This window comes from Falco rusticolus, chromosome 12 (genome assembly GCF_015220075.1).
Source record: "Falco rusticolus isolate bFalRus1 chromosome 12, bFalRus1.pri, whole genome shotgun sequence".
In the NCBI taxonomy this organism is placed as follows: Eukaryota; Metazoa; Chordata; class Aves; order Falconiformes; family Falconidae; genus Falco; species Falco rusticolus.
Genome location: NC_051198.1, coordinates 18,075,144 through 18,097,460, shown reverse-complemented (window position 1 = coordinate 18,097,460; position 22,317 = coordinate 18,075,144). Strand labels below are relative to the sequence as shown.

At 36.7% G+C, this 22,317-nt stretch overlaps 1 protein-coding gene across 1 annotated transcript in view; it reads left to right on the top strand.

Moving 5' to 3' along the window:
* CAMKMT (calmodulin-lysine N-methyltransferase) overlaps positions 1-22,317 on the top strand; it is a 221,290-nt gene that overhangs the window by 192,494 nt on the left and 6,479 nt on the right. Inside the window, exons 8-10 of the mRNA XM_037405446.1 lie at positions 7,087-7,161; positions 14,159-14,222; positions 20,223-20,354. Coding sequence (XP_037261343.1) covers positions 7,087-7,161; positions 14,159-14,222; positions 20,223-20,354 — 271 coding nt within the window. The remainder of the gene's footprint in view (positions 1-7,086; positions 7,162-14,158; positions 14,223-20,222; positions 20,355-22,317) is intronic.

Below are 22,317 nucleotides of genomic sequence, written 5' to 3'. Positions count from 1 at the left end.
AAAAGTAGTAGTCAATCTCATTAATAAAGACTGATTTAGAATGTATTGATGTAGAGGAGGAATGTGAAAAGGCAAATTCAAAAACACCAGTGGTTCTTTTTTAGTAATAACATTTTTATGCAAGATTTTCTCACTTCTTTTTAAAAAATAGCCACACTTGTGCTGAATGTTGGGCTATGGTGTGTCTACAAAATGGAAAACTTGATTCTGCAACAGTTGTATTTACATGCAGTGTATTTATTATGTCCCAGAAATGTAGTAGCTTTTGATATGCAGCAAATGTGTAAGTGTTAGGACTGTTATTTTTGAAAACAAAACTGTAATGTTCCCATCTGAATTTTAGCAAAATCTGTTGTACATAATAAGAGAGAGAAAATATGTTCTTAGAATAAGGAATAGGGGAAGCATGTAACTTTATCATATTTTTAAAAAGTAACTTCTAGGCAGGAAAACCTGGAGTCATAGAATGTCTCTAATTAGAAGGGACCCATAGTTGGTTTTGGTGGGTTTTCTTCTTTCCTATTACTACATTAATGTGATGAAGTTCCATCATGTGTTGTACCAGGCATTGTATAAAGACAGAGCAAAAAAGCAGTTTGTGTTAGAGAATGTATGGTCTAAGACCAGAGGTAGGTATGGTGAGAAAGGATGATAAGGATGACTGAAGTCAGCATGATAGGGTTGGAGGCACAAGAGCAGCCTAGCTTCTTTTCAGGTTTTCGGAAGCTCTATTTTAAAGGAGAGTTTCAAGGATAACAGAGTAAGTTTGCGGACATTCATGGATGACGTAGTGGAAGAAAATTGTAAATGTGCTTGCTTGAAAAGTGAAGTGGGAGATGTAGACTGACATTAGGGCTAATTAAAGAAGGAACATGTCTTTGCAATATTGAATGAGAGATAAAAAATAGAGAATTGAACTGTTGTGAACTATTTGGAAAAGAAGACTTACATCTTACCTGAAGGAATACAAAGAGAAAGGTGACAAGATCAGGGTTGTAGGCAAGAAAAACCATTTTTGCAGCAGCCCACTGAATAAATATTAATACAGAAAGACTGCATTTTCCAAGAGCAGAGAGAACAACATTGTGATGTTAAGTTGTAAGTGATGATGACATAGTCAAGGGATTGAGTGCATAGATAAGAAACTTCTTAACACGCTAGGCAGAGAGAAGCAGCAAAATCTGAACAGAGCTGAGGTATGCAAATATAGAGGAAGCTCTAAGTCCAGATTACAGACTGGAATTTATGGTTATGTCCAAAGGGATCAAGAAAAGGTGGTAACGACAATGCCTTATGCTTTAGGGATGATGAGCTTCTCACTCACTGAGGCTATGAAAAATACTGAGTTGTGAATCTGGATACACAGTGTGTAGTAGAGAAGTGAGTAGCTGGATTTAGCTTTTATGGATGAGATAGCCCAGAAGTAAAATTCAGAGGAAAAAGAGGTTGAGGTGGATCATTGTGAAATGATCAGAGATGTGGGAAAAGTTTGAAGATAATCTTTAGAAAAGCACATTGGAAAAACAGTAAGAGACAACTAAAAAAAAAAAAAAAACCAAACAGGATAGTGAAGTTAAAAAGTCTAATTAATATCAAGATTTTACTGGGCTGAAGAGAGAAGAAAGGTCCAAAAGAATGAGGATAAAGTGGAGATTTTGAGTCTAGCTCAGAGAAATTATCAGTATACTTTAACCAGAGTAGATAAGTGATGTGGAAGTTGCCAAAACCTGCAACGAGATTCTTGAAGGAAATGTTCATCAGCATTTGTAAATACCACATTCAAACTGCTTAGAAATGTGAGAGGAAAGGGAGAATGGCTGATGTGGGGTAGCTGTGGTTGAAAACTTAGCGTTGGTACCTTCAAACCAGGTATGCACTGTAGGGTATGAGATAATGGATAAGAATACAAACCTCAGTGAAGCAGTGAAGATAAGAAAGGCAGAAGGTGAAAGAAGGTGGAGGAGTAAGAGCAACCTAATGAGAATATAATCAGAAAGATGGGGAAATTATAGTAGGCAAATTTGCAAGACTCCTCACAGGAGTTGTAATGATAGGTGTACAGATTGCCTCTGTCGCTGAATTGAAATCCATCTTCTTGTTCTTTATACAAAACTGAGGGATCTCAAACAAAGATCAAGGTGTAGAGAAACATCCCGATTATGCTTTTTGTTAATGTGATAATGAACTTGCTTAGTTAATGTCATAGAGAAAGTCATAAAAACCCCGAGACAAAATCTTTTACTTGAACCAATATACTTACCAATGATAATGCTTTTCAAGACTGAAGCCTAAATTAAAATATGAAAAGAAGAGGGGTGGGTAGATAGGGGTTCTTGGTAGTTGTTCATCTGCTAAGTGGGACAATTTTTTTTATCTTTATTAAAACTACTAATACATTTTGAATCAAGTAAGCCTTTTGTGTCTTTTGTCTTCTAATTTTGATTTTTTGTCTTTAACTGCACAACTGTGTTTCTGCTAACTTGAGAGCTACTCTAGCCTATGCCATTCATCACAAAAACGTCTCAGAGGGACTTGGAAATGTTTCAAGTTTTCAACAGTCAGAGACTTAGCCTGTTTTTTCTCATGTAAGTTACCTGCCTAGATACGCTAGGAAGACAAACACTGAATAACAGAAGTTGAATAATAATAGTAATGAGGAATTTTGCATGAGAAATAAAAACCTGGTAAAATCAGGTCTTTTGTTGTAGATTGCTGAGATACTTTACCAGTGTAAGAAAGTGTTGACATTTGTCAGGCTATCCTCCATAAATTAGAATTACTGTGCAGAGGGAGTGCAGCCTTGGTTGCCGTAACTATTCCTGCAACATTGGCTATTTTGTTGTGTTTTTTTTCCTTTGAAATACAAGGGGATATTTGAGGGTACACTGGTAGTACTTAAAGTCTCTACTCCTTAGTTGATCTTCTTGTTCTATTATCATTGTAATTCTTTTTATCTTGACCTAATCACATTTTCAGCTTGCTCATCAATTTAAAAGATAAATCAGGGGGCAGAAAAAGAAAAAAATGCATTGATTGTGTTGTGTGTTGTTTGGGGGATTTTAAAACTAATTTATTGTTTAAAATGGTGTAAGGTTGACAGCCTAGGAAACTAAAGCATCAGTACATATTTTCTCAGACTGTTTTGATAGTATGCTTTACCCCGACCTCGAAAAGCCACCTATTGCATGTGAGAGGATAGTTCATTCTCCATAGCTTATTCGGTCCTTGTCCTTTTTGCTAGGACTACCATCAAGATAGCTAAATATAGTAATAGGTTTGTGATGTGCCTACTTTTTCTCTGAAAATTGGTCAAATTCATTTGATACAGGCCATAAAGCAGCCAGGTACTAAGTTTCAGCCACCATCAGTTTGACCTAAGTAGTAGCTGAGCAGTGCCAGTAGTGTTTTTCCCTCACATTCTATTGCATTTTTTCATGTTCTTGTTGTAGCCAAAAAAAAAGCTGGCAACCTGTTTTTATATTTCCAGTGGGTTTCAGAGCCTTTTCTGCTGCAACTGAGTTGTCTGTTCTCAATTGCAAGAAACTAAACGTGCATAAACCAGCACAAAATAATGTCAAGTGTGGGCTTTACACAGCCTTAAATATGTTAGGGATTTGGGGGTTTGGGGTTGGGGGTTTTTTTGGTTTTGTTTTGGTTTTTTTTTTTACAAAACAGCCATTGAAGGTGTGGCTTGGACAGAAATACAGAGTAAAGCACATTTTTCAGATCTACAAAATAATTTCAGCTGTAAGTACGGTAGAATCTTCCTTCAAAAAAAGGGCATAAAAATATTGTAGCTTAAAAACTTATTTTGCTGGAAGAAAAGTGGCTTTAGAAAAAAAGTGGTTTATGTCCACTAATTGAACATCACTGGAAAGGTGGAAAGGGAACAAAAGAAAAATATTAATAATTATTTTGTTCAGTATTTTATGCTGGCACTCAACATGATACTGGTGATTTAAAAGACTTTTTGCGGTATGATATTTTTATACTTATGTCTATTTCCTTTAAAGGAAACTTCATAAAGACTGAGATTTTCAGATTTCTGTTGCTAACACTTTCCTGGGTTTCCTAGCAGTGCTTTTTTTTAAATGGAAATGCAATCAGCCCTTACTTCATGGTGCCTTCAGTATTTCTTTCAGGTCTGACCACTAAGCTCAAGAGTCACATCCTTAATAATCCCTGAAGAAATTATTGTTCCTCACCCCCTTACTACATATAGATACATACATTTAGGTATACATATACACATCTTTGCCTTTCTCAGAGTTGTTTTCCAGTATCGGTGGGTTTTCTGTACTTCACACTCAGGAATTGTGTTTGGGTTACAGGAACTTGTATGACTAGTTGATGGTATTTATATACATCCTGACTCTGATTCACTACTTTCGTTAGCACTAGAATTCAAAATAGCTGATTGTGACATCAGTGTTAATGATGTAATAATGCTGACTCTGAGCAGAATTGTTTCCAATTTCCTGATATGCGAGGGCACGTCCGCTTTACAGTTGTAGGTGCAGATGTTTGATTGCAGCTCATGCAAATTTGTGGAAGCATTAAATGTATAACGGTGTAGATGTGGTAGGCCAGAGTTAGCTATCAAAACTGTTTCAGAGGTTGCAGCTGGTATTGAGCTTCATGTACCCTAGCTACACTGCCCCTACCAGTCATACTTGCACTTGGCTAAAGGCAGCATGGGTGAATACATACAGCCTGTAGTTGCATCTCTCCCACCAGTGTGCATACACCTGAGTGAGATCACAATGAGTCCTGTTGGTATTTATTTTATAAAAAGTATCTTTAGTTTATATGGGTATTTCCCTACAGGAATAAAGATTTTCCTGTACCTTTTGAAAATGTATGGCAAAGTTGATTTTGAAAATCTTGCATGTAAATTTATCATTGGCCTTTGCATAATTATCGTGTTCTCAGGAATGCAACTGTGTTGAAGCTAGAGACCAAGAGCAGTTCTGGTGCTAGATCAGGAAAATGGAGGAAGACTGGCCTTTGCCTGTGTGGGGGGCCCTGAGCTCACTCCTAACAGCACACATGCCGGTTACGTTGCACCACTGCTCATGCTCCTGGCAACTCGTCAATTCCATATTTTGCTCAGCATTATGGTTTCTGAGCTTTTACCTACCCACACAAACTCCTTTGTGCCTACAGTAGGTGTGCGCAGAAAATGCTGTGTTTCGGATGCTCGGCAGGAACCTGACAGTAACATGAGGGAGGTGTTTTGGTTTTTTTTCCAGGAGGAGGCACCTCTGCTGCCTTCTGAACTGTATGTGTGAAGTATAGTAAATATATGGGTTAAAAAAAATCATAATTCAAATCCCTATAGTGGTACTGATCAGATCTCTGTTTCTGTAGCAATGAGAACCAAAGGTGGCCTTTTAAGGCTCACAGTTCATCTACCAATTTCCAGTTCTGCTTCAGGATTCTTAAAGTATTAGAGTGCATGCTTTAAACCCACAAAACTTACCTTTACCTAATTTTCACCATTCTAACCTAAGTTTCCACGGAAACAGGGTTGAAAAAGCCGCTGGTAGCCAGCAGGCAGCCAGCAGCTGAGAGTGAGAACTCTCCTTTGTCACTTTCCACTACTGGATGCCTGCTGCGTGCCAGTGTGCAAAGCTACCTAGGCTTCTAAAATCTGGATTACTTTCAATTTGAGGGGGAAAAATTAAATTAATCTACTCTTTTCTCTCTTTGGATTGTCACAGTAAATTCCAGGAGGGCAAATGGACTAATGAGTCCTGATCTGTTCGGTTACACTGAGCCCCACATAATCAAAGCTTTCCCAACCAACTGGGCCTCCCCTTTCATAATTTCCATGTTTTAAAAGCAGTCTCTCTCAAATTTTGTGTCTGTACACACATACATGCATATTGAGGTGCCTTACGTCTTTACGGCTCTATATCTATCTGTCTACATATTTATGAGCCTTTTTTGCATATAGTATAGTCTAGTCTATGTATAAAATTTCCTTTTTTCCCTGTATACTTAGGGAACATTTCTGAATGAATACATTATAACTGATCCTCAGTTAAATATTAGGAGTAGGATGTGAATGGAGATGGCTTTTAACCAGAAGTAGATTATAGCTGCGGGAAGACTAAAGGGTCTATTTGGTCAAGACTCATACAAAACTGAGATAAGCATGCACAACCTGACAAGATCAGATTAGACCCTTCCCCCACAAGTGCTTTTCCCATAAATATTTATCTACTTTCTATTATAAATAACCAGGAAATGAAAAAGAAGGATAGGTTCTTTTTAAAAAAATAGTCTAGAAATAGAAATGCAGCTTCAAATCTTCGGGGTAATGATACTTTAAGTATGCGGTAAATTCCAATAGTAGTTGCTGTTTTTAAATAGGAGCAAAGTACTGAAATTCTTCGTGACAGCTACATAAATTGGCACCATTTATAAACAAGAACTTTGTACATATGTGCATTTCTGCCTACTGTTGGGTACCTTAGAATTAAATAACTTATCACCTATGAGAGAATAGGTGTTGACAGAGTCAGCACTGCTGTATTTTTTAGCTTGCCTGAGGCAACATATCTGGCATTGAAGTTAAGCTTGGCAGTTTTTCACCCTGTCCCTCCTCCCTCCAGCCCAAGCGAATGCTCACTTCATCAATGAGAAACACCACTGGCTTGCCTGCCAGATGTAACGGAGATCCATGAATTCACATCTATTCTGTAAATCCGTGTTTCATTCAGATTGTCAATACTTTGACTTCACTTCCTCATGCAGTGGTGTTAAAGGGTAAAAAGCTGAAACCATACATGTGTCGCCAGTTCAGAAATACAGATGTGTTGGTGATCCACTTGTCAGAACCCGTGTGGATTGCCTCTCTGGTGTAACAAAAAAAAAAAAAAAGCACTTTCGTTTTGAGATTTAAAACCTTAAAAATGTACAGAATAATATTTTTATATTCATCTTTGAAAGTAACGAGTGTGTACTTTGTAAAACACTTTTGTGTCACATAAGAATAATATTAATACTTTAAAAATCTCAAGATGAAAAATGTAAGTCCTTTTTTTCTTTTCTTTTTTTTTAAATCTTTTTTTCCTCTAGCATTTTACGATGGGATAATGAGACAGATGTCTCTCAACTGGAAGGACATTTTGACATTGTTATGTGTGCTGACTGGTAAGTACATAAAAATCATAAAACTCATGTTAGAAATATAGCTTTGCTGGAGTAATTGTACTGTGCTGCTTGCCTGATGGCTAAGCAAAGTCAACAAATGAAGCACAAAACCACCTTAACCTCAACAAATTAATATTCATCTCCATGTGACAGTTATAAGGTAGTCTTCTATCACACAGTAACTTCTACCACATTATTTCCCAAAGATTGATTTTGAGAAGCATTTCCATTTTCTGGAATTGCCTCTGTTTCATGCTTGACGTATCAGTAAATGGACGACTTAGGCAAATTGCAAATAATTATGGCTCAGTGAGGAACAGTCTGGAGAAAAGGGAGTTTATCAACACAAACAGCTCAATTAGCTTACTTCTTAGGAAAGATCTGACTATTGATATAAGGGGATATATTTTTTTGCTCCCCAGAAAATCTTTCCAAGGAAAAAAATATTTTCAAAACCTTTTTTTCCCCCATCACATTCTGTTTCTTAAATCAATTTGACAGCAGTATTTGTAGGCATAGATTATTTACACAGGCACATGTTAATTATAATTCTTAGTAAAAAAAAAAGTACAGCACTTGATTTGTGAAAAGGTAGATACATGTTACAACACAGTATACTGTTTAGTAATTTATGCAAATAGATTTGATTATTGACACAACCCTTTTCTGATACTGGATTTGCAGAATTGTGCTGTGCAGTGTTTGCTGCATGGTAACTTTTAAAATGGTACAGTATTAGTTATTTGTGTTACATAAATGGAGACAGTGTAAAAAGAGATGTGCAAATTTCATTTAGAGGAGTACGTGCTTTTAAATGAATCTGTTTTTCCTTCATGGATATTTGCTCTTGACCCTTTAAATATCCAAAACAGAAAAAGCCGTTTATGTTTTCTTGCACATAACTGCTGTGAAAGACCAAATTCTGAAAACAGGGACTTCCTAGGACAGCTCAGTTCAGCAGATTTCTGTACCTTACTAAGAAATAAAGGAAAAAGGCAAAGGGAAGTATGAAGCTGTCTATTGTCTTTTTAAACAATGTTCTTTTTAAGTGGCTTCTAATAAAATATTCCACTAAAGCTTTTTTTTTCTTCTTTTTGCTGTGATATTTTGCTGTTTAAGCAAATTTATTATTTCAGGAAAGTTACTGGTTTTGTATAGCAGTGGAGAAAGCATGTTTAGTCATCTTTTTTCCTTCTAATACCTATTTGTTGACAGAATGCAACAGTGCTTAATTTCTCTTAGCATTTAATTTCAAAAAAGTTCTTTGTTTCCAAAAAGGACGGAGGAGGGTTTCTAAATAATCACTGATAATGTGCCTCAGAGATGCATCATCTGATTAAAATAAGGAGCTAAACAACACCATATGATTTCAGCAAGTAATTTAGTAAATGCCTTCCTCACCAAATATTAGAATGGATACTCCAGGTTTCATTGCACAGATGAAGTTAATGCTGGACAGGATTAGATCAGATTAAGTATGAAAGTCAGATCAGAGTGCTGGCGGACATGAGCAGGAGGGCAGCAGTCTTCTCGGAGGCTTAGACAAGGCTCACATATGGATGTTCTCCAGATTATGTGGGTGAAGCAAGGTCTTGCCAAGAGATTTAGAGTTAAATTTGTTCTTCACACAAATATCAAAACAACCTGGCTGTGCCATCTCTTGTATTCTTGATACTCACACCATGTCATCCTATTTGTGCTGGGAGTACAGCAGAGTGGAGCAAGACTTAAGTTGTTTTTTCAGTAATATTCTTGCCTAATACTCCTCCCAGTCTGTTTGGAAAGAGTGTAGTTTCTTTAGGAAACAAAGAATCAAACATGACAGGTAAAATACATAATGCATTTGCAATCCCTGCATTTTGTACATTTATTTTGAAGCACTTAAGATGCAGGTAAGTGTGTAAATATTTATAGATTTCTAAAAAATAAATAGAAATGTGCAGGTTAGTTTAAAGTACGTGTTTTTATTGACAAATTGTCTCCATTTTCTTATTGCAAGTGCCCATATGTATAGTTTAATAAGCATGAAAATCCCTTTATTGTTTGTTTCTTTTCGAAATCATTCTTTTTAGTTATGGACACTGGGTTTGCAGGTACATGAAAAGGCTAGGAAAAAAAATGTTCCATGCTTTATCAAACTCAAATCTTCTTTTCATTTTCATGTATTTCTCTTCTGAGATATAGAATCTGCTTGAGAACTGTTGGCAGGATTTTTGCTGTCTGAATTTTTTGGGCTGCCATTGAATAGGGAAGAAAAAAATATCTCTTTTCTTATAGCTTCTCGGCTGAAACCTGAAGTATGCAGCGATAAAAACAGATAGAATAGATTGCATTTAGTTTAACACCATCATATAGCTTATTCTCAGTCAATAAAATCTGAGATTAGAACAGAGAACTAGAAAGCAAAAAATCTGAGTTCAAATATTAGGTACATGGATAAATTTTTATTGAAGTATTTCCAGCAAGGGTGATATTGTCTGATTCTCTGAATAGCTAACCAGTGGTACTGCTTGATCCCATTTACATGAAAACAAGCTCTATTCATAAACATATTCCAAATCCACATGGAGGTTCAAGTAAAAATGTGCATGATTACAACAAGCAGCGATATGTTTATATTCATATATTTACAGTCAGACTTTCATAAACGTTGTGTGCAGGAGTGGAAAATAAGTTATTTCCCAGAACAGACAGTCTATTAGTTAACAGCTAAATTTAGTAGCTCAACTAGATTATAAAATAAATAAGAGGCAAACTGTGAAAGCTAGTCATTATTTAACCATTCAGGATTTTGACAATAAAAATAGTTTCATGGTTCAGCAGTTCCAAAATAACTTGTAAAATGTCAACTATGAGATAAAAATAAGAAAGAAGAAATATCGGTGAGGCTACACCTGGAAGAAGGATACACTGGGAAAAAAACCACACTGAAATAACCTTTAAAGCATATCCACCCACCTCATATTTTTCAGGGGGAATTCTAAGGCCAGGTGAGGGCTGCCAGAATTTTAGACTTTCTTCTGACCTACACTTGTGGTTATAAAGTCATGCAGGTGCTGGAATTGTAAGAGTATGAATAGAGGAGGAGAAATAACAGGTGGCTGTTTAGACAGGCCAAAAACAAAGACTCTTCCAAAGCTCTTGAGAGCATCAGATTTCTGATTTTTTTCAAAGGAAGCATATATCCTTTTCTTTATTAAGAAAAAAGTTGCTGAGATTTTTAATCCAAGGAGAGAGTCAAGGCCAGTAGAACTGAGCCAACAGAAAAATCTTTGTCTTATGTAGAGACAGTATAAGGTCTAAATCTCCAAATCATTTTGGAAGCGCATAATGTGCCACTTTACTTACTTAGACTGATCATATTCTTAAAGTTTGGCACATGCATAAGTATTTGCACAGCAGAGGCTGGGGGGGGCTGTCTCGCATTACTTTCACTACGGAGATTTTTGCTGAAGCCACAGGGAGTTGTGGATTCACCAGGAATGTGGAACTGAACTGAAAGTATTCTTAAAATATGTCAATTTTATTTCCATTAGTGTATTTCATTTAATATAAGGAAATCTTTTTTACTTTTACATTTACATGAATGCAGTAAGATCTCTGTCCTTCAGTTTAGATTTATTATTCTTTTTAAGCCTGATTTCTTGCACATACTTTCAAGTGCATTGGAATCTGACAACATGGAAGTAAGGGTTTTTTCAGTTTATGTCAGCCATGTAGTTGAAGTCGAACAAAAAGATAAGTGGCCCTATGCATTAGGCACCATACATTAATGTAATAATGTCTATAATGTCTGAAGTACACCTGTAAACTAAGGTATTTTAACAATTGCAAAGTATGCAAAAAGAAAAATAAGTTCACATCATAAGATATAAAATACAAGTATATGCCCCTTGTTTTGAGACGCAAGAGGATATCAGCATGAAGCAAATTTAGAATCTACTTGTTTTTTTTCATTTGTTTCCTTGTGGCTTACTGTTACATTTGTGCACTTTTGGTATAAACCTTCATTTTGGTTTTAATGGTAATTAAAATTTTAAAAAAAAAAAGAAGAAGAAGAAGAGGGAGGTGACAAGATTGCCTGCCTGTTCATCTGGATTTCACAGGTTAAGAGCACTGCCTAAACAAAGTCCGAATCATCAACTGTGCTCTGGCCTCTGCTGCTGCAATCCAAAACTTCCTTGCTGACCTGAGAAAGCCTTGCTATTCCTGTCCTGAGCTATTGCTTTCACAGCGCCCTTACTGCATAAACATGAGGCATTACCACTAAAGTAATGGTGAGCTAAGCCAAATTTGAATTGAGGTGTGAGAACTGAGTGCTAATGTTTTAGAACAATACATTATTTAATTTCACTGAGCTGTTGTGAGCTTTAAAGGATTCTCTCGGATACATTTTTAGGATGCTGTGATAATATTTAGTTCTGCAAATTCTACCTGTAAGAGAAATTGCGTGACTAAATCTCCTTGCGTGGGCCAAATCCTGTGCTGGCCCTGTCTGTCTGCAGCACAGATTATCTATCGACTTCTTCAGGATTTTCCTCAGTCAAGGCATCCTCCAACTCAGAGGGAAAACAGAGATGTTCTCTGGAGTCACTGCATTGCATTAAGGTTGCTTCCAGCCTTCTCTGCTGCCTCTGGTCAGAGAGTGTGGCTCACAGAGCAACAGACTGGAAATCCCCATATTGGAGACTGTTTTCAATTAAGCATGTCCCGTTCCCAGGGACAGCCCTTTTGGAGGGCAGGAACAACTTGGGAGCAGAGCCAGGGTGACTGTCCCAGGTTATCTGAGTTTCCTAAGCTAAGAAGGCAAAGAGTCTCCCTCCCATACCACCAAAATATCAATTGGGGTTGAACAGAAAAGGTATTAATTGAAGTTGTCTAATCTAGCAGGTCATGCAACCATTTTAAGTTCTCAAACACTCAGTTTCTGGCGCACAAAGGCCTGTAGTTCTCTCATTGTAAAGGAACAAGATTGATGGCAGCAGTTGTGCCCCTGTCTCATTGTAAAAAGAGAGAATGGTATGCAGGTCCATGAAAAAGGCATTTTAGCCCTGGTAAGTGGCCCTAAAATTGTGTTTCCACTACACTGCTTTCAAAAATAAAAATATTGTACATGCATTTTTCATTTGGAATGTACTTCTGTCTACACAGGATCCCAGCAAGTCTTAAATGTGCATGCTTGTGATGTTTCTCGTTGAAGAAAATTAGTTATTTTTAGCAATTCATTTGGGAGAGGACTCATGCACCGTATTGCACCACTTCTGCAGGTGGCTAAGTTCTCGGTGAAGTGGTGTCTTATGGTTTCTGTCTGTACAGGGATCTACCTGAGGTGAATGTGATTAGAACTCCCGGGAGACATTAGAGATATCAGCTGCTGTTTCAATGAATTAAATTTAAACAAACATTTTTTCAGTAACATTCTTCCAGTAAGATTAATCAAGACTAAGGGGCAACCATCATGCCAGCTGCTAAAGTTTAAATATTCTTGCAGACAGACTACCAGAGAAATTGTTAGCTAGTACTTCAATATCTTGAGAAGAAATTCAAAAGGTCATAATTCTGCATAAGTGCTTTAAGAAATGTATGGGTATCCAGTCTATCATATTTTCTCAACATGTGCCACTCTGCCAGTTTTTGCTGATGAAATTCAGTCACTGACAAGTTTATTGATAGGGGTTTGGTTTTTTTCCTGAGTAGCAAAAATTCACAGCACCTACACAACTGCTTGACCCTATGATATGTCATGTTGTATTCTCCTTGGTAGCTGTGGTGTGTCCTTACCTAAATATCCAAACATATTCTGTTCTTGATGACTGGCATGCTGTTGGCAGACCGCGTTTTCCTTGTTGGTGTTTCATAGGTTCTTTATATTCTTTTAGAGATTTCAAACCTGGAAAAAAATTAGCCACATCTGTTCAGAAAGAGATGTTTGAGAATAAAAGAAAGGGGAGTATAGGAAAAAATCTTAAAGAATGGACAAAATGCCATGTAGTGTGGAACTTGGGCTTGACACAGGCTGGAAAGCAGTTTTATTACAGAGAAAGTGTGAAAAATAATGAAGAAAGAATGACATTATTTGTGACCTGCTTGATAGAGTTTCTTATCTGAATCACCAATATAAATGCAGCCCATGATAGTAAGGACTGAAAGGCATCAGTTGCTATCCGATGGTTGTTCACTAACCATTGTAAATGCACTCTCATCCACAGTAACTACATGTCCACAAATATCTAGTCAAAAGTGATTGGCACCCTGGTTGCCACTATTAGTACATACATTAAGGTGCTGAGGGGCATGAAGAATGAATTATCCCCTCAAATCATGAGGTAATCACGCCAAAATAAGGCTGAGCATGTTGGCAACATTGCATGGGAAAATTGACTCTGCTGCTATCCTTGTGGGACTCATGCTGGAGATGAAGGATTTCACTCCTGAGTGATGACAACGCTGTACAATCTGGGTTTGAACAGTGTTTGAGGGAGAGAGGAGCTAAGGGCTTGTAAATCTTTACAGAGATAGATATAGAAATAGAACAAGTATGCATAATAGGTTTATTATAATGAATTAATGCCACAACTGTGAAGGTAAAAGGAAAAAAATAGACCCTTAGTAGTAATACCTGAAATACAATAGAAAACACTTTTTAAAACTCCACACACATACCTTGTATAAAAAAAAAACCACGTAAAATGTTATCTTTCTATATTGATCCTGATTTCTGATATGGTAGTATTTTAATAGCTAGCATATGTGATCTGTGAATTTCAGCTATATAAAGATCTGTTTCATGCCAGTATTTTAGCTTGGGTTTAGATTATATTTGGGTTTATGTATTTTTCAATATTGAAAAGTACCTAACTGGACAGAAATGGAGACTACAGCTTCTCTTTTACAGCATTGTGTAAACATATGTAATTAGCCTTGTACTTATCTGCATTAGTATCATTAGAATTGAAAACCCATTTTAATCTGGATTCTGTTCTCTTCTCAATGTCAGCCTGTTTCTGGACCGGTACAGAGCTAGCCTTGTTGATGCAATAAAGAGATTACTCCAACCCAGTGTAAGTATGTTTCTATTTTCTCCCGAACACTGGCTTCAGAATAATTAGTCTGTGCACAATGATTGAGAGAGTAATGGAATGGCAGGATTAATGTCATGTAATACTTTAATACTTATTATGTCCAACTTCAATTGAGTCTTCTAATCTATCAGATTCTTTCGTAATCATAAACTAGGAAACTTCTTATACTTGGCCTTCTGATAAGGAACACAGTGGGTAGTAAAATAAATGAAACCGCTTCAAAGATAGCGTCAGATTATTTTTATCAAAGCTTTTCTCAAGTATTTTCCTTTGATAATAATGTCTTCATATTAAAGTAAAAGTACGATATTGAAAGTTTTTATGTTGGCTTCTGTCATTTGTAATCCCTTCAATTGTAACCTTTGTCATTGTGTATTTATTTATTGTGAAAGAATATTTTTTCTTTTCATTTCTGTTCATATAAAATGAACAAAAACCTTATGCATATATTGTAGCCTAAAACTTTTTTTCATTAAGCATGCCCTGTGTTTGCATGTTTTATACCTTAGAACATAATGAAATTAAGCTTTTCATAAAATGCTTACATATTCTACATGAGTGTCACTGAGGAAATATTTTACCGATCTCAATCTATTAGGCTGTTAAATCAGAGAGCTACAGGTAAAAATAAAAGCTGTTATATGCATATACTTATACAAAACAAATGATCTTGAATCTCAAAAAAAATAATTTAAAAGTAGATATCTAAATGAGAATATGAGAAAACATGTGAAGTAATATAAGTAGGAATTTGAAATAGGAATTTTACCTTTCATGCTTAAAATATGGATCTTCCAGTAAGGTAAACTTTCCATTTCTAAACAAAAGTGCTTCATTTTATCAGTGCATTCTCCAAACATTATTTATAAATTGTATTGTACATTTTGTACAAGAGATTTTCTCTGTCAAAGGAATAGAAGAACCAAACGTGCAAAGGCTTATGAAACTGAGTCATTTTAGTCATGTAAGTAATCCCATTCTTTGCTTAGAGTGATCAGGTTTCTATTCTTGGTTCTATCGTAGACTTTCCTGAGTGACCTAAGGCAAGTTACTTAAGACTGAATTATTTTAATGAGCTGTGAGGCAAGGCTGCCAGGAGAAATGTAGCCACCCTGAGGAAAAAGTTACCCAAATATTTCGGTCAGTAGCAGCCAGGGGAGGTTAAGCAGCTCAGGTCCAGCGTGATACATTCTGACTTCCATGATGTACCATCAGTTGTCAGGGTGCAATAATTTTTGAGACCAGAGGTGATCTAGAACACAAAGATGGTCCCAGGCTTTTTGGCCCAGATCAATGGCTGCACCTGGCTCTTCAGTTAACCCCCTGGTCTGCTGTACTGGCTCCACGGAAGGGCACTGGCAGAGAAGAGGTGCCATGGTAACTGTGATCTGGCTAGAAGCCTCTAGCTGGGCTGGAAGAATAGCCGTTAGTTGACTTGTCTCCTGCTTATAGCTAGTCACAGTCTGGTGGTCTATACTGCTAAAAACATGAGTGCACACATACATTTGTATATGCATACACACATACATTCTTTACCTAGGCTGATGAGGCCAACCAGACAACTCGGTTTAAAAAACAGTGACGATAAGGCAGCCTGAATTTTAAGTAGTGTTCATAGCTCAAGTTCCCATCTATAGACAATTTAGGAACTGTTAACCTGACATCAAACCAAAACTGGGCTGACTTTGTTGCTTTTTAATGCCAGTCAGCTAATTCAAATTCAGAACACGCTTTTGTTTTTAAGAGCAGAACTACAGTTCTTTGTGAAAGTAGATGGAGTAAAGGGAGATGGCTTTTTGTTGCCTGTCTTCCTAGGTTGGGTTGCTTCTGCCCATTGTGATTAATAGCATAGCCTCATTTACTATGCTTTTTAGGTTATAGTTCCTATTTCATATCAGCAAAGCTAGCTTAAAAAATTTTTGCTCCTTGCATGAATTTCTTTTGCAGAGTTTTGGACCATGATCCAAACTGTATTTTTTTACTAAAGTAATTTACCTAATCCCATCATGGATGGTTATATGGATGGATATCCAGTTACGGCATGTCCTTGCTAATTATTGTAATTCGTAACTAAGAGGATAGCAAACCATCGGGTGGGGTGGAAGCTGGAAGTGCAGACACCTTAAATGAGCTCTCTTGTCCAAAAAAGATATGTTGAACACAGATGCCTTCAAGCATATGCTTTCATGATTTGAAAGACCCCAGCAAAAGCATATATTCATTTGAAGATGCAGTCACAAGTACAAAATAGTTACTGTTTTTACTGTTCTTGTAAACCTGTATAAACCTAAGGATAGCATCAGAGGAAACTTTGCTGAATTACACTATACTTTGGCCTTTAACAGAAAACTAAATTAAGAGTGAATAGATTTGCCAGTTGCAATAATTAAAAATTATTTTATATAATATAAAATATAATATAAATATAAATGTATGGGCGTTAGTTTATGCCTAAGCTAAGGCATAAACTGTTTTGATTGAGTTCACTCTTCTACGTTAATTATTTTGGCTCAAATTTACAAGTTACATTTCCTTATTGGTATAACTTTGCCAAATTGATGGAGGAACAATCTCAAATTGAAGACACATCTAGATGTAAGACATCTTTCAAGTGTAACTATGATACAACTAGGATAGAAGACTTCAGGGAAAATATTAGCAAGCAAAACTAAAAGGAAAAGTGGAGTAAAACAGAAAATAACAGGTATCCTTACAAAGCTGTCTTGAAGGAGAGATTCAGAACAGGTAATCTATTCTGTTAGTTTAAAAAGAGACAAATTTATCTGCAGTATTTCCTTTTTCATTAAGGGTGTTTGTGACTGTTAGAATCCTTATGGCATAGCATTATGTTCTGGGTAACATTTTGTTTTCCTGGAAACAGTACTCTGGTCATTTCAGTCCCCTGATTCATAGTGTGACCTCATGGACAGTTGTATTGGCTCAGGAAAAGAGGAGCAGAAATTCACACAGGCAGAAATGAGCAGCTCGCAGAGTTACTGGGGGCTTAAATTGCTATCTGAATTTGTTACAAAGGATAATGTCACCTGTAAACCAATTCCAAGAATTAGGCATTGAAATTTTACATCAAACAAATTTATCTTGAATGGCTATATTTTATTCCCCTTATAAGCAAGCTACTTGATCTGCCAACATTTAGTTTTATTTTTTCCTATTATTAAAATGTACTTTTAATTTCAATCTCAGCATAAGCAGTTGCTTGTTTGCATATTTCCCTAATTAAGAACATTTTTTTATGAAGGCTTTGATTCTTCTGTGGCCTATCCATTCAAAATCCCAGTGAAGTCATTGGGATGCTATTGAGCCATGATTAGTACCAGCAAATAAGACTGCATTTAATAATGATTGATGAGTAAGCCTAATCACAGGCATGTCCAAAACATGAACGTCTATTCCGTTATCTTACTGCAGCATTTTAGTGACATTTCAAACTACTGTAACTGACACTTTCTTCTATGGTTTGTTCACAAGTTTACTAGAAGTATTTTCCCAGCTGAGGAAAGGCCATTTTGAACTTTAAACATCATCCTAAACTGGGAGGCACTGTTGAGTTAGAATTAAACAACCTTGGCATAGTCCATCAAGTGTAGATCCAAGCCGCTGGTCTAATTTTTTTATTGTACAGCAACCAAGAAATGAAAAGCATTTTAAAATCAGAAATGTGAGTGCAGCCCCACAACAGGTAGCAGAAGCACAGAGATCCATGATTGACAAGAAAGTGCTTTCACGGTACCTCCACAGTACCTGCCGGTTTTGAGGAGATTATTGTACTATTAAACTTAAGCATGATTTCTTCATTTTTATCAGTGAGGGCAAGATCCTCAGGTGTTTTAGATGCACGCTAAATTCAATAGATGGATGGATTTTTACAGCAGCTAAGGATCTGGCTGAAAGTTACTGCGTAGTGATTTCCATAAAAAGCCATTTCCCTTTTTTGAAGTTATTTCAAGATTTTCAGTCTGGTTTTAAGAGATATTCCATACCATGTTATGTTCTATTTTACTGTATTTCTCTTTCAAATTAAATCTGAAGTAGTCTGCCGAGTGTGTGAGAAGGAATGGCCGCACAGCGCTCTGTGAGGGGGGCAGCTGCCAGGGCACGGCCGGTACAGGGCCTGCGGCCTTCAGCCATCTCCATTTGCAAGTTTCGGCCATTCCACAGGTCCCTGAGTGAATCGCGTGGTCAGTAAGCCCTGGGCAGGGGACATGTTCCCCACTACCCTGATGTTTCTGTGAAGCTGCCTGTGAAGGTGCAGGGCTCCAGGGGAGCCTCATCCTTCTTGCATCAGGAAGGGTCTGCAGAACCACGGTCTGGGGAGCTGAGATGGCAGCAGGAGGAGGAGGATCCTCAGCTGAAGGCTCCCTTTGCTGCCCACTTCTGTCTGATGGCAATATAGCATGCCAAGGATGTGAGGCATGCCAAGGATGCCGATTGTGAATTTCCTGTGTTTAATGTTTTTCATCCTGAGCTGAGCCTATATTCAGACCTAAGATTTACAGAAGCAATTCCAGTGCCTTTGGTGCGAGTTACACCCCTCTGCACCTCATATTTAGCCACAGAATTAAAGTTACAGCTTACACATATGAACAGAAGTGAATTGCTTGGGATATTGCCCTAGGTCTCCTTTGTGCTGAAATTTCCCGCGAGAAAGATGAGGATAACAGTATTTCCCTATCTCACAGAGGCATTGTGAGCATAAATACAGTGCTGTGGTATTGACGATTGGAGTCTTTTAAGTACACATTAGTATCACAAATACTGACATAGAGTTTTTTTGCTGCCTCACTGCGTGTATGTGAGTGTACGTGTGCACAAGCTGTAACACACAGGTTGTTTCCTGTCCTCCTCACTAAGTATCTGTGTCAGCGTCATAACTTTCCAGAGTTCCTACGGAAATTCTCTCTTCTGATCACTTTTTTCCTGAGATTTCATTTTCTCAAGCCAAATATTCTTCTGCGGCATCTATAATCATTTCATAATTTCTTCAGATCCCTAAAAATATTTTTTATGTCTTTGGTTGATTACAGCACCTCACAAATTAGTCTTAGCTCTCATTAATATAGAAGTCAAATACAAGAACTCAGAGTAAACTTTGTGGCTCCCCTCGGTGTGATATGCTGTTGGCTGAATATTAACCTTTGTTTACAGCTCTTCAAGCAGTTTTCATTCCATGTGACAGAACACAGTATTCAGCCAATTAGAATTAATTTTGCAAATAAGATTTCAAGAGATGCTATATCACGTAGGTTAGGTTTTGGGCTAGTACTTTGCACAGTGTGTCTAAAATCTATCAGTTCAAGGTACGGTTATTTTTGTTTTCTTAAATACAGAAGGATGAACAAAAAATTATCTAATGGACCATAGTGTATTGCCTGGGCATCATAAATGGCCTGATAATCTTAAAAGATCCAGAATTACTGTGCAAGAAAATTAAGTCCTGCTTTAAATGCAATTTACCATTTTAAGGTCAAATTTGGTTGCACTGCTCAGGTAGTTTAAAATATCTTTTAAAAACTGATGATCAGGGCCATTGTAATTCCACTGACAGCAAGTGGGAGGTACTCTTCTACGAGTGAGAGCGAAAAAAGAAAATCACTATTTGCAGCCTTTGCTTGGTCATGAGCTAACAAATGGATTTTGCATGGAGTGTATATTTTATGTGCTTTTTCTGTTTTAGTTTGGTAATTCATAACCACCATTATTGTATGAAAAGGAGCAGATGTATGGCAGTTGGCAGTTTTCTAAAGAAAATATTTATTTATTACTTTCTATTTTGCATTCATTTAATCAGAGAAATCTTGCATATTTTGAAGAGTTATTTGTATTACCCTATTTTAGTATTTTCCCAAGAGAACAATTGACTTTTCCAGCTTGAGTATGTTAAAAGCTTAGTCAGGTGTCTGTTATATCTGGTTCTCTTCCAGTTTTAAAAATGTATAAATTCCCTTTTTAATGTTCCAGGGAAAAGCAATGGTATTTGCTCCACTCCGAGGGAATACTTTAAACCAGTTTTGCAATCTAGCTGAAAAAGCTGGTTTCTCTATCCAAAGACATGAAAATTATGATGAACACATTTCGAACTTCCACTCCAAGGTTAGTTTTCTGCTTGTGTTAGATAACACTTTAATCCGCATTGCATTTTGAAGAGATCATGGTCCTTTTGGCAGGTAACCTAAATGTTTGATTAAAGTACTCCTTAGGTGTGCTGTTTCTGAACAGCTATTTTTGTATCTGATTATTTTGTGTGGTAGAACCATCGTTTATCTCTGCACGTCTAGAAGAGTTTTGCAGAAGCATCTCCTGTTTACCCTTTTCATTCACAGAAATCTAATATATGAGAGTCTCTTCTTGTTGTTGTTAGCTGCCTATAAATATACGGCACACTAGCATTTACATTTTAATAAAAAGCTTGCAACTTCTAAGTAGGTTAAATACTGAAATGGACTGAAATAAATAGGAGGTGAATGTCTAATTGTATCATATCGTACCTTAAATCCTTATCTCTGGCTGCTTTATGGCTGGGTCAGTTGGCAGCTTCAAACTGCTAAATCTCATACAGAATTTCACAGTTGTGGGGTTATATGTCAGATCGAGGCGCTACAAGATTTAGGTCAAAAGCACTTATCTGAGCGTGATTTCTAAGCTTGCTTACATAAAGCTACTGTTATCAGTCTCCTTTTTTATTATTTATAAGTATAGAGTAATACAGGACATGAAGAGGAAGGTGCTTCACAGAAAACTTTTTAGGAATTTCTTATTTTCCTGTGTAGAAGTGCTTATCAAAATCATATTTATTACTTGCAATTCTGAGATCTCTATTTCATACCATAGAGAAATCCACTGTTGTAAGTCCATATGACCTTAGACATAACCTCTTGCAATTTTCTAAGAATTGCTCTTGGAAAATATAGACATGTTCAGAATTGAAGTGAAATACATTTTTTTATTTAGCACCACCATAGGATAGGAATCAGATTATGCTAAAAAAAGTGCATGTGATGTTGTAAGGGACAAGTATATATATTTTATTGTGTAATTTTATATTCATTAAAGACTCCCATTAAAGCTATCTAGGCATGTGTACATAAAATCATTTAATGTCATTGTTCAGGTAGGTCTGAATCTGGTCACGCTAAAACCAAATAAACTTCAGTCGTCATTCCTCTACCATCTTGACTTCAAATCATATAAAATGATGTAAATGTAAGGCCCAATGTGATGGGTGTTTTATTTGCCTCCATCTGAAAAAGGGCGTGATTTTGATTATGTTGTTTCATGGTAGTAGTTCTCTTTCATTATCCACTGCATCCAAATCAGCTCTGCAGCAGTGAAATGCAGGAGTAATAGTTGTTATCTTGAACCAAGAGATGGGTCTAAAATGATAGGGTAGTTTATTTTGCTTAGAAAACAAATCTATTCTCTTTTCCTCTGGTTATGTGTCCACTGCAGTCCTAATAATGGTGACCAGAGCAAAGACGTATCTGAAGTAGCTTTAAATTAGCTTGCTCTAGAAATGCCAGTCATTGTACTGCACTATTTTTGAGCACAAGCTGTGAAACATAAGATGGAGATGTACTTGGAGAGGGTAATGCCCAACTTCATTAGTTTAAATCCAGTTTGGGAATGTTTTTTCTCCACTGTAATCACAGCTGTGATAGCGTTGTTCCTTGTTCCTCTTCCCCCTGTCTCCTTTCGGCTCAAGGAAAAAAAAATACCTCAGAGATAAATTACTGTTCAGTCTAACACACATGCTAACTGATGACACCTGATGCAATCAAGGATAGCTTTTTGTTCATTTAATTTCTTTAAATAGAGGCGCTTCAGTTTTATTGGAAGATTTTAAAGGGCGAGGAAAATAAAGGACCAAAATATTTTATCTGTTTGAATGGCTTTCTTTTTGTATGATAGTCTACTTTCTAAGGTGCTGGTTTCTCATAGTATGCACTGATCACCCAACACTGATCTCTTGCTAGCATTTTGATGCTTAAATACATAACAAATCTGCAAAAAAAGGCATTTTGTTGAGAAATTACATGAAGGGTGAGGGATGGAATTC